The 17,092-nt window shown below is 42.1% G+C and overlaps 1 protein-coding gene and 1 long non-coding RNA gene across 7 annotated transcripts in view; one reads left to right on the top strand and one right to left on the bottom strand.

Annotated features, from left to right (window-relative positions):
* The window catches only part of LOC131573034 (protein C12orf4 homolog), a 19,257-nt gene extending 16,658 nt beyond the window's left edge, over nt 1-2,599 (top strand). For all 3 annotated transcript variants that reach the window (XM_058826608.1, XM_058826606.1, XM_058826607.1), the window contains exons 12-14: nt 163-220; nt 1,419-1,486; nt 2,462-2,599. In XM_058826608.1, the coding sequence (XP_058682591.1) occupies nt 163-220; nt 1,419-1,486; nt 2,462-2,554 (219 nt within the window). In that variant the 3' untranslated portion in view covers nt 2,555-2,599. The remainder of the gene's footprint in view (nt 1-162; nt 221-1,418; nt 1,487-2,461) is intronic.
* The window catches only part of LOC131573037 (uncharacterized), a 24,704-nt gene extending 7,699 nt beyond the window's left edge, over nt 1-17,005 (bottom strand). For all 4 annotated transcript variants that reach the window (XR_009276115.1, XR_009276118.1, XR_009276117.1 and 1 more), the window contains exons 1-2: nt 16,820-17,005; nt 2,439-2,579 (exon numbers count right to left, since the gene is read on the bottom strand). This is a non-coding gene — a long non-coding RNA (uncharacterized LOC131573037). The remainder of the gene's footprint in view (nt 1-2,438; nt 2,580-16,819) is intronic.
* Nucleotides 17,006-17,092: the final 87 nt, after the last annotated feature.

The raw sequence follows: 17,092 nt of genomic DNA on the forward strand, positions 1-17,092 counted from the left end.
GTAACTTGTGTACACCTTTCTAGAATGTTCTGAAAACTAGGTCCCAAATGCTGCTTGAAAATCATGTACTAGGACAAAAAATATATTGTTTTTAATAATTTCCCTGCTATTCTTGCTGGTTAGGTCTGTGGGGCATTGAGGCTTTTTATTTCTTCCTTTTAGGAGATGACCATTCCATGGTGCCTGAAGAGGGCAGAGCTCGTCTTCAAGTGTGTCAAAGGTATGGGAGTGGAGCTCCAGTGGGATCTGGGGAGCCAGGCCAGAGCAGGGACACCAAGGGCATCAGAGGGATGGAGCAGCTCTGCTGGGAGGAAAGGCTGAGGGAACAATTGGGATTGTTCAGCCTGGGGAAGAGAAGGCTTTGGGGTGAGCTCATTGTGGCCTTGCAGTGCCTGAAGGAAACCCACAGGAAAGATGGAGAGAGACTCTTGACAAGGGCCTGGAGTGACAGGACAAGGGGGAATGGCTTCACACTGACAGCAGGTTTAGGCTGGATATTAGGAAAAACTAGTCCTCATGACTCAACGTGGTTTTCTGTCTTTCCAAGTGGTGTTTTTACTTTCTGCATTTTTGTGTGCTGCACCTAAATAGTTGAGCCAGTCACTTTCAACCACCTGCTTGAGGAATCTCTTCCTATAGCAATTGACTTTCAGTAGTTCACAATGGATATGTCATCTACATCATCCACTTCTAGTAAACAGTTATTTTTCTGAGTGTCCTTATATGCCGTAAGAGGATTCCTGTGGCCTTTGGTATTTCAGCACTTGAGCAATAAGTGAGTGCTGAGCTTTATCCCTATAGAATCATCATAGAATCATAGCATTGTGTGGGTTAGAAGGCACCTTAAAGATTCCAGCCCCCTGCCATGGGTAGAGACACATTCCACTGCTTGCTCACTTACAGGGATGGAGCAGCCACAGCTTCTCTGGGCAACCTGGGCCAGGGCCTCACCCCCCTCAGAGGGAACAATTTCTTCCTCGTATCCAATCTAACCCTGCTCTCTGTCAGTGTGAAGCCATTCCCCCCTTGTCCTGTCACTTCAGGCCCTTGTCAAGAGTCTCTCTCTCCCTCTTTCCTGTGGGTTCCCTTCAGGCACTGTAAGGCCACAATGAGGTCACTCCTGTTTCTCAGTGAAAGGAAACCATGGAAAGAACTCCTGACACATTATTTAACTCATGACACACTTCTGCTGTGTATCACTGTGCTGCACAGTAGGACGGATTGTTCTGCAGAACTCCTCATAAGATTTTTCTACATTTCATTCAGATTGCCTAAGTCTGATTTAAATGCAGTTGAGGACATCCCTCATTAAGGCAGTTCAAACCCTACTTGTGTATGAAAACTCCCTCACTGCCTGCTCATGCTTTAACTGCTGGGGAGTACAGGTAATCCAGACAGTGTCAATGCTGTTTTTTTAGGTTTCATGATGGAAATGGCCTCATGGGATGGAGGAATTTCTCGGACTGTACAATTCCTGGTACCACAGGTAGGTGAAACCAAAGTCATATCCAGCCTAGGAGACTGCTGGTAAAAAGTCGCATGTCAGCAGATCTGGTGATGGCTTTTTTGCTATTGCCTGCCCTTTTTGAGTGAGTTTAAATTAATCAATTTGGTTTTGTTTCCTTTCCTATAAAAAAGGAGTAAAAATGGATTTATAATTTTTGAATACCCAGTGGTATTTTCTGAGAGGATGCTAAAATTTCAAACTGGGAAGTTCACCTTTACAAATGGTGAATGCATCACCTTTGAAAGAGAGACTTTTTTGATGTTAATTACTCTGATGGTCTAATCTTGCATTACATAACTTGAGTTGTTTTTTAGTCATATTGTCTTTAGTCATATTGTCTAACAACATGGAAAGCTGCAGTGCAGAAAGTTCAGTCATGCTTCCACAAAAACATTAATTACTTCAGGTATTTGAAGTTAGTTCTAACTTAGACTCTGAAATTATTTAATTTGAAGTTCTAGCTGATCTTCAGAAACAGGAAGATATCCAAAGATGGCCAGAACAAAGTTTGTTCTAAAAAGCAGTAAAAGTCAAGTTATGTTAGGAAAGGAGTAACATGTATTTCTTGACAAAGTAGAAAGCTGCTGAGCAAGGAGGAAGCCACAAATAAATTCCTAAGTTGAATCTAGTCCTGAAATGCAGAGAGCAGGAGTCCTGTAGATAACAAGCAGCGCTGTCCTGCTTGTGTTTGGCAGAAATAATCAATCCCTGGAACAAGAAATCTTCTGGAAATGGATATGTGGATATGTCACATAAATACACAGCCAGTATTTTTAGGTCAATCAAAAGATTGACTGGATTCAGTAGAATTGTAACACACGGTTTGAAAATTATTTTTGTTGTCTTCTGAACAGCAGCAATTCTCTTAAATACCAAGAAATAAAGTTCAGAGAGACTTAATTCTTCCAAACTACAAAAAGCCAAAGCTTACCTGGTGTTGGGTTTTTCTTTCAGACAATTTCTGAGGAGATGTTTTACCAGCTGAGTAACATGCTGCCACAGATCTTCAGAGTATCCTCCACACTGACTCTGACCTCCAAGCACTGATTTCTATGGGGCACTAACCTGTATCCTGTTGGCAGAGGATGAGATTAAGGAGAATCTGGACTAGAATGTCTCTTTCCTGTGGACTGATGACCCCAAAGTGGCATTTGTTTCAATTTCAAGAATTGTGTTGTAATAAAAGATAAATGTTGTCTGTACTTGGCTGGTAGCAGCTGGTTTTTGCCTCTTGCTCTGTTTCAGCACAGGATTGATAATCAATTCCTCATCTTTATGTGAAAGACATTCAATATAACTTGTATGAAATCGACAGAAATATATAGTTAATTCTCATACATTGGTAGTAGCAGTAAGAGCTTATGCTAGGAATGGGGTCTTCTGGCTTCTACAAACATTTCCTGAATTTTCTCAGTGGCTTTTAAAATAATATGGAGCACATCAGATGTTTCCTTAGAATAACCAATGGAGTTTGTCATAGTGACCATAGAATAAAATGTATTAGTGCCTCGTTTTACTGCTACAAAATGAAAGACTTGAATCAAACATTTACCCTGTTGCATTTTGTAGATTGTGGAAGTGGTTTTTTTTTAAAAAATCTAAATAATATACACTTGTGACAATAATTAGAAATTTTAAAGAAGTATTTCTTCCTTTTTTTTTTTTAAATTTTGTTTGGGTTTTGCTTTTTTTTCAGACTTCACATTGACAAGCTTATCATATGAACAACTTCACAGGAAAATGTGAACACTGAAAATGTTGAACTAGTGTTCGAATAAAAGGTGAACACTAAAATGCTCTGGACCCTGTTATACAGATAAAATTTGCTGCTTATTAATTATTAACATTTTATGACTAATGAGAAATGCCAGGGAGAGAGCTCAAGATGCAGCTATGAAATTTTTTGGGACAATCTTGAATCCAGTCCAAAAAAACGCAACCAAACCACCCTCTGCATCCCAGTGATGGGGGATGAAGGGGACACTGGGAAGTGCTTTTCCCCCATCATGGACAATCTTGGAACTCAGCTGTGGACCCAGGAGCTGGAAGCAGCCCTTCCATGGCCTCAGGGAAAGTCCTGTCTGGAACTGGGAATCTTGGGATTGCCAGAATCACTGGCTCACAGCAAAGCAGCTGTGGGAGTGAGGGTTCCAGTGGTGGGATTTCCAAACCCACAGTTCTGCTGTGTGGGAATCTTGGGGATCCTGGCAGACCTGGCTTTGAATCAGAAACCTCTTCCTATGTACTACTGAAATTCTGCACTGGAAACTGGAGAACCTGGAAGCCAGTTAAAACTCAAATTATTTTTTGTCTTCATAGTGATTTTTTAAAATGTTATTTAGCTTAATAAATGCAAAGATTGAAAAGCTCTGTTTTGGGGAAGCTCCATAATTTAAAATTCTCATGGAGAACCAAAGGAATATTTACCATTTAATGATGATTATAAAGTCACAGTGTAATTAACAGACTCAGCTTAGTATTTTTATCAAGTCTTGCATGCTGCAGGAAGCCACGTAAGTGACCCAGCAAACATCTCTTGCTGAACTGTCAAATACTTTCTTTTCCTCTGCCAGCAGCTTCTAAAGAAGAATCATGTAAGTAACATGACCTAATTTGGTGTTCTAGAAAAGAAGGATGTAAATTCCTCTAGAAGGAGCTGGATTAATCCTGTTACTCAGCTCATTTTACATTGCTGGCCTTAAACTGAAATCAAACTCTGGTCCCAGAAAAGCAAGTGGTCTAACATTATTCTGTCTGGGAAAGGTGTGGTGGCAGAACTAATCCTTTTTAGAAGTTAAAAGGTTTATCTGTGTGAAAAATATCTGTGTTATCTACTTACATTAGTTTTATACTTTCCTTCAGTCAGTAAATCTACCAACAAGGAGCACCAACAATTCTTGAGCAAATATCTTGCTTATACTTCTCAATTCTTTGGTAGTAAAAATTATGCCTGGTATTTTTGATAAAGCATGAAGACTCAATTTAGTAGCACTTGGATGAAACTGCCACTAATTTCTAGGAAAATAACTCAGCTTTTGCCTTTTACTTTTGAAATGTTTGTTTTCAGTCCTCAGCAGATTGCACCTAAAGTTGTCATCAGAAGAACCAGCTGGTCTTTGATACTGAAATGAACGAACAAGCTCTAGTGATGAGGGTTTGGAAAATCAAAGTGGAAGGAATGTTATGGGAAAACTATTAATCCTGCTTGCTGAAGTGTGACCCTTGTGAATGCTGAATAAGCCTTACAAACAGAATCTTTGCCTGGAGGATCCATGACAGAGCATTTAATATTCCCATTTTTCATACCTGTTCTCAAGGAAGTGGTGATAACAGCAGATTTTTAGCTGTCTTTGGAGAAAAGCAGAATACAGAGATGGGCTGACCTAAACTGTACTTTCTGTTTGGTCTGTGCCTGGCAGCTGTAGAATACAGGGTGTGGTTTATGGTGTAAAGCCACCTTAGAAGTTCTGTTTCAGTCATGAAAAGCTATTCAAGATTAAGAGGAAAATGACTTAATGGGCATGAGGTTTTCTATTTGTATACGCAGTGCAGATTCCTTGGAAGGGTGACAGTATTTAATGCCTTGAAAATGTCATGTAAAATTATATGTGTGGCTTGAATCGAATAAAAAAAAATCCTGCCATGGGGAAAGGTGAGGAGCAAATACCATTGTTTAGCTTTTTTCTCTGGCTCACAGTGACCACTGTAAACTGCAGGTGCCCTTTACAGAGTCTGAACTGAGGTTATGGCAAGGGAAAAAAAAAAAAAGCCAAGAGTCTGGATTTGTCAAGCATATAACTTAGTGCCCTTCGCCTCTTGTCACTGGTTCTGCAACCTGTGTCTGTTTTCTTCTGTGGGAACTGGTCACAAAGAGGAGGAGAAGAATGCAGACAATTAAATACAGGTACAGACCTTGTCCTGGCCAGGTGCCTCTATCCTGCTGCAATGTCTGAAATGTCACTGTTAGAAGGTGGCACTGCCCAGACAGGTGGCAGTCGTACCTGAGGTCCTTTCTTCTGCAATAGTTCACTCTGTACAGCAAAATCTTAGTGATGAAAGAGTTATTTTATAACTTCCTGTTGTATGAGAAGTGAATGAAGCCACAGAAGGTGGTTATGGAGAGAGCATATAATGTAAGGGAGGAAATTACCTTACATTATGGAATGCTTTGGGTTGGAAGGGGCTTTAAAGAACATCCAGTTCCATCTGAGAGGCTTGACATTGCATGTTCTAACCCAGTTCTGGTATTTCTGTGAGCTTAAAGGTTGATCAGATTATTGCATCTGTACCTCATTTTCCCCCCATTAGAGGAAAGTTTAATTTATGCTTGTGTAGTATTTTGAGCATTAGTCTTTCATGCCTCATTTACTGTTATTTTTTGCCAGTGCTATACCCAAAAATACAGAGCTATTCCCTGGTATTCACACCAGGTCAGCTGTGTAAAGAGATGCCTGTCCTCTTCTTGTATCCTCATGGAGCTCTCAGGACAGACCATCAGTGCTGCATAAAAATAAATTTATTACTTCATACTATATACTGGATGGGGTAGAAGTCAGTAGCAACCACAGGACTGTTGTCCTATGGGACCACAGAATTAGAAGACTATGTTATTATTATGTATAAGGACAAACATTATTATTAAGACTAAGTTATTATTATGTATAAGGACAAACAGTTTTACTTCTGGTTGCATAAGTTGAAGGGCTTGATTTTATGATATAATAGGATTTAAACACTAAGGTGTAATCATACCCCAACATCTAGAAGCAAGTTCTTTTGAAGATTATTCCTTGGAGGTTAGGCCAGATTCTGGGTAAAGAATGGTGGTTCATAGTTCTTTATTTCCTTCCCCACTTCTGTCAGAATAACCTGCAAAGGGAGAAAAACAACGTTCACCCTTTATAATAAAGGCTCCAAAAGAGAAAAGCCATGGAAATGAGTCAACTTAGGATGTGAAGTCAGTGTTGCGAGCTCTGCCAAGTGCAGCCTGGAAAGATGAGAGATCTTGAGCAAGCAAAACTTCCTCTGGGCACGCACTTTCCACATGACATGTTTTTTCAGTTGGGAAATGGCCTGTGGACTTCAGTTTGTCATGCTCAGCTCTGGTCTCATTGGTCTTTTTCTCTGCTTTCAGGACAGACATAGAGCAGTATTTTCAACCAGCCCTGTGAAGGGCTGAGAAAAGGTGGAGAAATGTTCTCTGCTGGAGTAATTATCAATACCCATAGGAAAAAAAAGTCACTGAACAGAACAAGGTTATTGTGTCATGTTTGTAACGCACACAGAAATATGAAGTATCTAGTATCAAATATTCTGTGTGACATAGAAAAACCTCTTAAAATCAGTGTTAAATCATGCAAGCATTCTGCATGGACCTGCACACAATGATGTGCTATATCTCACTTCTCAGAGGAGCCATGGTAAGTACTGACAACTTCCTGATGGCTGTTGCAGTTCACAGCTTCTTCTAAATCTTCATTCTAGTCACTGAGAATGCAGCAAAAAATACTAGGATAGAAAAGGCACCAATCTTGTACAGTCTGTGGCCCACAGGATGTGATGTTAGTTTTGACTGTCATCCTGTTTTTTATTTTGGCATTCACCTTCTGCTCTGTGTGTTGCTCTTGTGAATTCAATGTCTATCAAGTTTTCTGAGTTACTCCAAAATTACAGAGATGTAACTGAGAGCAGAATTTGGCCTTGTGTGCCCTTCTAAGGGTGCTAAGTTTGAAGAGATACACACAGGGCGGCACTGGCTAAATAGCAACTGAAGGGGAATATGAAAACCATCTGTAAATATTTAAAGGATGCAAAGACTAAAGAGAAGGCGGGTTTGGACTGCATGTTCCATTAAGAGTTTCCATTTAACTAACAGAGATAAAACTAACAAAGGAAAATAGGGAAGATTTAGAGAAGCAATATTTCTGAAAACTTAGAAATCAGTCTCATAGTGTACAAATATTTCTCTGAGAATGGAGTGACAGCCACTGTGTCATTTTCAAGAAAACAACAGAATACAGCTATGCCTTTGTGGTATAAAGCACTCTTAAGCTGCCTGGGAGATGGCACAAGAGGGCTTCATGTCTGCCTTTCTGTCTGGTCAGCAGAAATGGATTGATTTCTCCCTCTGTTCCATCTTTGGGAAGCATGTGGATGACCATGTCGGTCCAGACAGATGTACTTCATCCACAATTGGCTTAATAAGTTTATTGATTTTATATCTGCAGAAAGGAGGATCTCATGGAGAAAAACTCTACATTTCTTCAAGAGATACCTTCCATGAAAGACAAAGCCTTGGGGGAAGAAATCCCTAAGTTAAATTAATTCAGGTTTGGATTAAGGGTAAAGAGAATCATACACTCCAAGGCACTTTCAACTCTTTCCTAATGGGCATTGGCTCACTCTTAGCAGTGGCAAATATCATCAGAGCATCTTTAAGATCTACTGGTTTCAACAGGAGTTCAAGGACCTTGGCCCCAGGCAGGAACAGATCCTGTACATAACAATTTAGGAGTATCTTGAACTGGGGAGTTACCAGAGTTGAAGCTGGTTTGGTTGTCTCCCAAAAGTCTTATTTTAAGCTCCTTAAACTGAACCATAACAGCTCCTGCCTGGCATAAATTATAATCCTCCAAAATGCTCTGTACTCTCTCATGCAAGTCATTTATAGTGACTGTTTCAACTCTGTTCCAAAGAGCAGTTTTAAACCCCAGCAGAAATAGCCTGACCCCACAAACAGGGGCTGCTTCCTTCCGCCACTCCTCGTGTGTGCAGCACCCCAGTTATCAGAGTGCTCCATGCCTATTCCCATAGCGGAAATCCTACCAGCACAGGCCAGCCAAGCCTCCCTTTTTGAGAAATGAATCTTTCTCTCCGCTCACCAATCAAAGATGGAAATTGCAGCAGGTCATTGGCAGGAGCTTGGCCCCAAGTTTGACCAGCTACACAAGAGGATGTGAGTGCTTCTGTTGAGTAGTTGTTTGGAAACCACTGCTTGACCACCAGTTGTTATCTTGGATGTGCTTTTAGCCATTTTGGGCACTTGTTCCTGCCCATTGGAAGTGGTTCTTTCTTTCAAACAGTCCATAAATTATAAGTAAGTCATGCAAACTGATGTTGCTACATGCAAAATGGCACACACCACATTTTTATCTTACTTTTGCTTACAGTGGGAAACGTTTTGCTGCAAGAGGACAATATTTTCTAGTTTTTCTTCTCCAAATGCTTATCTTATGGCAGGTAGGTATTTATGGATGAGGAACAGTCAGGCCCTTTGCCTGGGTGTGAGACCCAGCAGGTCACTCAGCACCTCCTGATGGCCGAGAAGTGGTGTCCCCCAGGGGTCCACAATGGGACCAAGTCATTTTTGATGTCTTCATCGATGACATGGACAGTGGGATCAATTGCACACAGCAAGTTTGCAGATGACACCAAACTGAGGGTGCAGTGACACACCTCAAGGACAGGATGCCATCCAGAGGGACCTGGACAAGCTTGAGATGTGGCCCAGCTCTGGGGGCCCAGCACAGGAAGGACATGAAGCTTCTGGAGCCAATGAAGAGAGGGACACCAAGGTGATTGGAGGTTGCCCAGAGAGGTGGAGGATGCCCCATCTCTGGAAACACTCAAGGTCAGGCTGGGCAGGGCTCTGAGCAACCTGATCTGTTGAAGTTCTCCCTGTTTATTGCAGGGGGGTTGGGCTACGTGGCCTTTAAAGGTCACTTCCAGCCCAAATGATTTCATGATTCCATGAAAAAGGCATCAAGAATTTGAAGGGCAGGCTCTGTACAATACATGGTGGAGCCATTCTTTTTTGTATTTTCTTCTTTTTACTCATGATGCTGTCACAAGTAGCTCTTTAGAGAAGCATTGTGCCCACTAATAGCTGGCCTGCTGGATCAGCTACTTCTGCCTAATCCATCTTAATTTTTATAGTGGTGTCATACACAGCCAGACCTGCCAGACACTTAGAGAAACAAAGGATGGAAAACATAAAGCAGTCAAGGAGAGGTAAGGATGGGCCAAGCTGGAGTGGCGTAAGAGCCTTTAACTTCCTGTTTTTGTCAAGAGACTTTAATACAAAGTACAGCAACCCAGGACATATTAATGTGCACTCCTGTGGCCAGTCCTTAAACTGGCTTCTCTAAGCGTAGATTGTATCATGAGCACCATTAATTTTCAGTACATTATTTCCATGAGAGGTTATTACACATTAAATTACAACATTCCCATGCGTCCAGGCTTCTTGTAACAGTAGGAGAAATGGTGGGCTGGAGAAGAAAGCTGGGTTTGCACATGGTCTATGTCAGTTTACTTAAGCAGAACCATTGTACTGCTGCTGGAGGAATGCATCAAAAGGTCAGTGCTGAAAGTCCACTAAAGTAAGCTGAGCACACATTCCATCTGCCAACATATGCTCACTCCTTGCTTGATCAAAAAGGAAATTTCAGAGCTCCGCTGCATGCTTGCCTTGACCCTGCTCCACACCGCCTGTCCAGTGGGCATCAGACAAACCATTCTCTAATCCTGCGTGGAATACGCATTCTGCTGAAAGGATGCTTGGAATAGCTGCCCAGCAGCAGCAGCAGCAGCAGCAGCAGCAGCAGCAGTGTAATCCTAAACTGGGCCTGTGCACAGGGAGAAGTGCAGGACAGCATGGAGAGGGATGTCAGGAAAGGTGTTATATGAATGCATGAAATGTATGGGTTTATTTCCTAGTCCTGTGCACCCATCACAACCAGACCCTGTCCAAATGAGACTCATCTTTACAGGGGAAAAATAAATTTGACATTGTCATTCAGATCTTGCATTTACTTGGCCTGTCTTCTTCAAATGTTTCATCTTCTGGAGTCTGCCTGATCTGGTCAGTGTCAGAGGAGGAATTCTGTACTAACAACATGCACAAGGAGCTGCAGCAACTTAATTGGGCTATTAAAAATTGCAGAAGTGAAGCTCTTGTAGCTAGAAGAGCTTTTGTCTGATTTAGAACATGCCCTCATAACATCACTTGATAAAAATAAGACTTGGGCTTTTTAATAGAACAAATTACTTAGCCTTTATATTTAACCACATTCACTGTTAAAGCTATAACTGGTTTTCAGAATATTTTAGGAATCTGATCTTGATCTTCCATATGTTAAAAACCATCACAATAAATACCTTACAATGTGGTTCTTGACAAAGAAATAACAAGGTGGCTGCAGTCTTCAACTCAAAAAGTTTGCTTTGGACTCAGATTTTCTACTGTTCAGAGTGACTACTGGAAATTATCATTTCAAGGCAAAAAAGGAGACAGCCTTAAACCAGAGAAACTCGCAAACCTGCATGATTTTTGTAGAGAGGGTACTGATGTTCTAGCTACTCGCATCCAGCTCTTCGACAGATCCCAGACTCTGGTGGGAAAAGTGGCACTGATATTGAGGTCTCCTTGGTCCACTGAAAGGAGAGGATACTTTTCCACAGAGAGATAGGCTCCTTTCTGAAAAAAGGACTGGCAGTCCTTAAAAATAATAGGCAATGAATCATTGTAATCAACCAAATTAGAACTGCATTTACTCATCTCACATTGTCTTTGGGCTGTGCCTTGGGGGAAGATTCAAGTGTATTGTATAGACATGGATTGTGAGGAAAACATCTAAAATCACACACAGAAAAACATGAGTGTAAAAAGATGAGGCTATAAGAATGAGATCTTTGCTGGCAGAAACCAAATCCTTTTTTAAAAATACTGTATTTTACTATGTGTGATGACCACATAGAACCAAATCACAATGAACAATAATTTAGAGAGTGGAAACAACATCCTGCATGAATGTGGCAGGCATTTGAAGAATAATCCATCACTACCCCCAAATTAGTTTGTTTTCCCTAACCTGCAAGTCTGCAGTTGACAACAATAAATTGTAGGAAATGTTGATACAATGAGGATAGGGCTGGCATCCAGCTGGCCCCTGAAAAGCTGGAATAACAGATTGACAGGATTCTTGTGCAGCTTGGCATTAAGAAATGCAGAGCCTTGACTCCTGGAGTACATTATTTCTGACAATAGTCCAGACTGGGCACTGATTGACTGGGGGGCAGCTTTGCTTTGAGAAGAGGCTGGGGATCATGGTGCAGAAAACTGAACCCAAATTTGTAGTTGTGGTGAGGCAGGACAGCCACAGACTGGGCTGTATTAGCCCAAAGGTGGCCAGGAGGTCAAGGGGTGAGGGAAGGGACTATTTCCCATCACTGGCACATCTGGTGTGCTATGGTCAATTTAGGGCATCCTAGCACAGGAGAGAAGGAAACAGCTTGGAGGAAGTCCAGTAGAGAGCCCCAAGGATGCAGAGAGAGCATGCTGAAGGTGTTCAAGGAGAGGCTAAAGGTGTTCTCAGCAGCTTCTAAAGGATCAAGAGACTGCTAAGCTGTTTGGAGCATTTTTGACCAAAGGGAAAAAAGCTTCTGTTTGCCTTGGAAAGATACCTTGTGAATAAAGTCCTGGCTATCATCAGGGAAGTAATTCTGTCATCCTTCTGTGGAGAACTCAGAACATTGTGTCATAAATGGATCCCTTCTTCAAGCACAGAAGATACCAACAGGATGCAACCCTAACAGCTCTCTGCAGGAACTGTGCAGGTCTTGTAGAATGAACAGAGTGCAGTGGGAATGGGGAGAGAGTGGCAGAAAAGGAAAGGAGATGTCAAAACCACAATCCTTTCTATGGAAATTAAACAACAAATCACAACTGCTTGAATGATGAATTACGAGCTTTAGACCTTAAAGTGTTGCCTGACATGAAGGGAAAAAAAAAACAAAAAAAACACCACTTGAAAAACCCAGGAAAAAGTTAAGATGACTGCACAAAAGGTCTCAGAATTCTTCTTTGAAATGTGAGAGAGGACCCAGACCAATGAATGAAGAATTGACATGGAAGAGAAAGTCCTCAAGTGAGCTAATGGTGCACAACACAAGGAAGACACAATTACCTGGCAAATGACAGAAATTGCCTTTAACTTTCTATGGTGATTACATCATTTAATCTGAATAGTTCTATGGTCAGGAATCACAGAGGTCAGCTGGGCCACTGGACAGAATCTCATCACCAACAACAATAAAAACAAGGGAATTTCTGGTTTCCCTACTCAAAACGTTAGTTAAATGTGGCACTTAGCATCCCTGTTCCTGCAGTGTCCCTGTTTCTGCTGTAATGAGAAAACTGTGCACGAAACAAACAAAACAAATTAAACGTGTCCCTTTGTCATTCATCTCTTCTAATAAATAACATGAGGCAGATCCCTGTGGGGGTGGTGGCTGTCACTTCTGTTTTCTTCAGCTCGGCCTTTTACCCTTGGACTGCCTGTCCTTGTGGAGTGGGAACAGCTGAGGAGGTGATGAGAGAAGCAGTGTGGGCTGGTGGGCACAGTACCAGGTGGGAAGGCACAGGTTCTCTGTGGAGTCACCACTCTGTTTTCTGACAGTCACTCCCATTTCTGTGGGACATAGAGAGGGAGACCTGGCCAGCTTAGGAGACAAAGATGGGCATATTTGACTGTCTCTGTGCTTGACATACGCTCTGCAGAGAATGAGTTCAGCATGAATAAACAGTAAACCAAAAGATCATTTTTCCAAGCAAGCTACATCTACCTAGTCCTAAATCCTCCAGAGTTTCCTGTGGGAGCAGATCCTTTCTCCCACTTCCCTCCAAAAAGAAAATAGCAGGAAGCTGTTCTGTGATTTGTGCTTGCCTGTAAGAAACTGGCATGTGAAAACTCAGTGAGAGATCTCCCTGTAGAGAAATGGGAAGATACTTATTTGAGATGACTCTAAGTTGTTAAATTTACACACTCCCCTGCCCAGATGTGTCTGAGTGGCCTAACTAAGACCTCTGTGTGTGTGACAAAATGGAGGTTCCCTGTTAATATCTTGGCTTCCTCATTACTGGTGATGACAAACTGTGTTTAAGCAAGTCTTGTACATTCTTTACAAGTCAGCAGCTGCAATGAGGGGATAGTTTTGGGTCAGAAGTTTGCTTGCTTCAGCCTCCCAGAGCTCATCAGCTACCAAGGCTCTTAGGCAAGGTTGCTGTCTCTTGTCCTGTTTATTCATTTTGGGGATCAGTGTGACAACAAATCTGCCTCTCTGTTGGGTAATGGGAAGAGAAATAACAAATACAGAGTACTACAACCCTTTTTGTCATCCTCCTGCTACCAGTGCTCAGGTCTTCTGCTGATTAATCAGCTCTTCTGTGGTCCTATTCAAATAAATTAGCCTTGATGCCAAAAACACCCTCTTCAGTGTTACTAGTTCTACAGTTTGGTGGGGTCCTTGGGTGTAAATACCTTGCTCTGTTATTTTTTTCTGCTGCTTTCAGATTGTCATTGATATTTCATTCATAACAGTCCTGGTATCTGTGTTATGAATCTCTCCACACTGGCCAGCAAACCCCATTAACCTAAAGATGATCAGATGGAGCTCCATGGTCATACTTAGGATTACAGATTTTTATGCAACTTGTCCAGAGTCTGCAACATGTGCCCTGCCACAAGAGGCAGATTTATCATCTGGAAATCTCCCTTCTCCACTGTCCACCATCAGCTTGGGTCTTCACAGGCAAGGTGAACAATTTTAGTCTGTCCTTCTGTGTTTGAATGAGGGATTGCTCTTTCCAAGCCTTAAAATAGGGAGAGACTTTTAACAGATTTGAAAATGGAACTTAGGGCCCTAAGTCATCACACATTTTTTGAAAGACGTGCTCTACATCCATATCATGTTACCGCTCAGCTGCAGGACTTTTCTTAGACTATCTGAAAGTGGATCTGAACTGCTGTGCTCCAAAGAGGTGTTATTTTAATATTGTCCTGAAATACTGACAGTAAAATCTTGTTGTTTTAGTTAGGCAGTGAGCACTGTCACGCCAGGTCTTAAGAGTTTGAGTAAGCAGAGTTTGATTGCTGAAGTAAATTGTTACCATTTTGGAGTTCACAGGGTTTATTTTACTGCAAATGCTATTGGTATCTCCCAAATTTCACTGGGTACATGAAGCTGGGACAACATGCTACCTGAAAATCAGAAGGTTACAGTGTGTTTTCTGGAAACAGTCACTTCATGGGTCAAAAGAACAAGTTTAAGCAGAATAAGACATATTTTAGAGCAAACAAGGCTTGCCTAATTGAATCAGAAGCTCAAGAATGTACATGGCAGTTCAGATGCTAATACACAGAAACTCAGCAACCTACTGGCCACAGATCCAGTTGGAGAATGCTTCAAGACTCATTTCAACTCTGATGCAGTACAAGCCTGCAGAATGCACTTCATCTCCCAGCTGCAACACATTTGGTCTGGGGCCAGACAGCAGGTCTTAAGAGGACCAGGTGTCCTGATGAAATCACAAATTTTAGCTATTTGGTTTGGTTTACAGATCAGACAAGTCCTGATTTTTTGTGAGCAAACAATCTGTGCACCCTTTCCATACAGAATGCTGTCAGATGGACTTGCTCAGCAGGAAACTGTCCCCTGGGTCACCACAGCCCTCAGCAGTCACTTTCCAGCTGGACTGACTAAAATACAAGGCAATGTGTCCCATAGACTAGCCATAGACTTTTTTTCTTTGTTTGTCTGTTTTGTGTCTGACCATTTGGGTTTACTTCTAGAATAAGGGGTAGTGGGATGAGACATGGTGCATCCCACAAAGTGTTCCTTTAATATGTTCAATCAGGACACTTTCTGGGGAATCTGCAGTGGCAGATGTGCCAGCAAAAGTTAGAGGAGCTCATTTAATCCATGGTTTGTCTTTGCTCTGATGAATGACACAAAAAGATGCAAAGGTGAGTAAAGTTGAGGATGGAAAACCCTAATGCACCATTACACTTGGAAAGTTGTCTAGGGGAAAAAAGTAAACAGGAAAGAAAATATTACAATGCATGATTTTACAGACAGTGATGGCTCTGAGATCAGGCGGTGTTGTCAGGAATCACATGCATTGGGAATGGGCGGGTTTCAGAATGCAGCATAAGAAAAAGTGGGAAATCAGTGTTCCATTCTTGTAACAGGGACCCCAGGCTTTGTTTCCCAGTGATGCTGTCCTTCTCATGAAGACTGCAGCTATGATAAGAAGGTGTAAAATACTAGTATTATTCCTTCCTAAAATATATATATATATATATATATATGTATATGTATATATATATGTGTGTGTGTGTGTGTGTGTGCTTTGCATAGATGAAAAATCACCAGGTAAAGTAGAAAACAGGAGAGAAAAGGATCTGAGGATTTTCTTTGTCAGCAAAAGATATCATTCCTTTGGCCACCACCCCAAGCCTACCAGAGTTCAGGGAGTGTTTGGACAAGGCTCTCAGGCACAGGGTGGGATTGTTGAGGTGTCCTGTGCAGAACCAGGCATTGGACTTGCGTGATCCCAGTGGGTCCATTCTAGCTCAGGTTATTCTGTGATTCTGTGATAGTCCAAGTTCAGCTTCAGCAAAGGCACAGAGACCTTGAAATGTCACCTGGCACAAGCCAGGGCCTAGCCCTGTGGTTCCCAATTATTTTATAGCTGACCCTGTCTCCTGAGAGCAATCAATATTCACAGCACTGACTCTGACTGTTCACCTGCCTCAGGGCTGCCAGGGGCTCCCCTTCCCCTCATGGGGCTCATGCTGGGGAGTCTGCAGTGTCTCAGGCCCTGTATTACACCTCTGCTAATATCAAACTCTCTCACACTGGGTATGCTCAGTTTAATTATGCTTCCAGGTACTCCTCAAATGACACAGAAGATGCAAGGCCTGTGCTATGAGAAGCTGACAGACATATTGACAAAAGTATTTATATAAATCTAATCCATTTTCCTCTGACTTATGTCTTGGTAAGTTCTGCAAAACTAATTGAGATAAAAGTCTAATGTGTCCAACTCCAAAGGAGCTGAAGCAGTATCAGTGGAAAATGAGGGGAAACAAGACAGTCAGAGCAAACAGATGGGGAGGCAAATTAAGCTGGTCATAAGTTATGAAAACAGTGAGTATTTGGGCCAGAGGAAAGGAGACAGTGAAACATTAGTAAGCTGTGGCCATTTAACTTTTTCTTCATCTTTAACATATCACCTAAGTCCTTCTCTTGCTTCTACAAATACGATTGCCCCCCTGCAGGAGGCAGACACCCTCCTCAGGTAAGTGTGATCATTTGCAAGTCACCTCAGTGAAAAACAGAGAGGTCTAATGTTCCCAGCTATGTGTCACTGCAAGATCAATGCTCCAGCCTATGTGCCCTGCTCAGCAGAATTCCTGCTGGGATAAAACCAGTAGGAGCTGGGGCTTCTGTCCCTGCAGCATGGCTTACCTCTCCTTTAGCCAGCCAGGAGCACTCCCTGCAGAGGTACAGACAGAGGTTAACAGGTGGGTCTCTCAGTAACAGGTACCTTGGATTTGCAGGATGTGCACAAAAAGAGCTGTGGTCACCTCAAGCCGATTGTCCCCGAGTATCGAGGTGCCCCGACAAGCACCCGCCGATCGTGCCACCAAGGAAGTGGCTGCAAACCTCTCATTGCTCACTGATGAGGTCCAGAACTGTTTTTACACCTTCTTCTCTAAATAAGGCAGCTGTCTGAGAGGC

Source organism: Poecile atricapillus, chromosome Z (assembly GCF_030490865.1).
Source record: "Poecile atricapillus isolate bPoeAtr1 chromosome Z, bPoeAtr1.hap1, whole genome shotgun sequence".
Lineage (NCBI taxonomy): Eukaryota > Metazoa > Chordata > Aves > Passeriformes > Paridae > Poecile > Poecile atricapillus.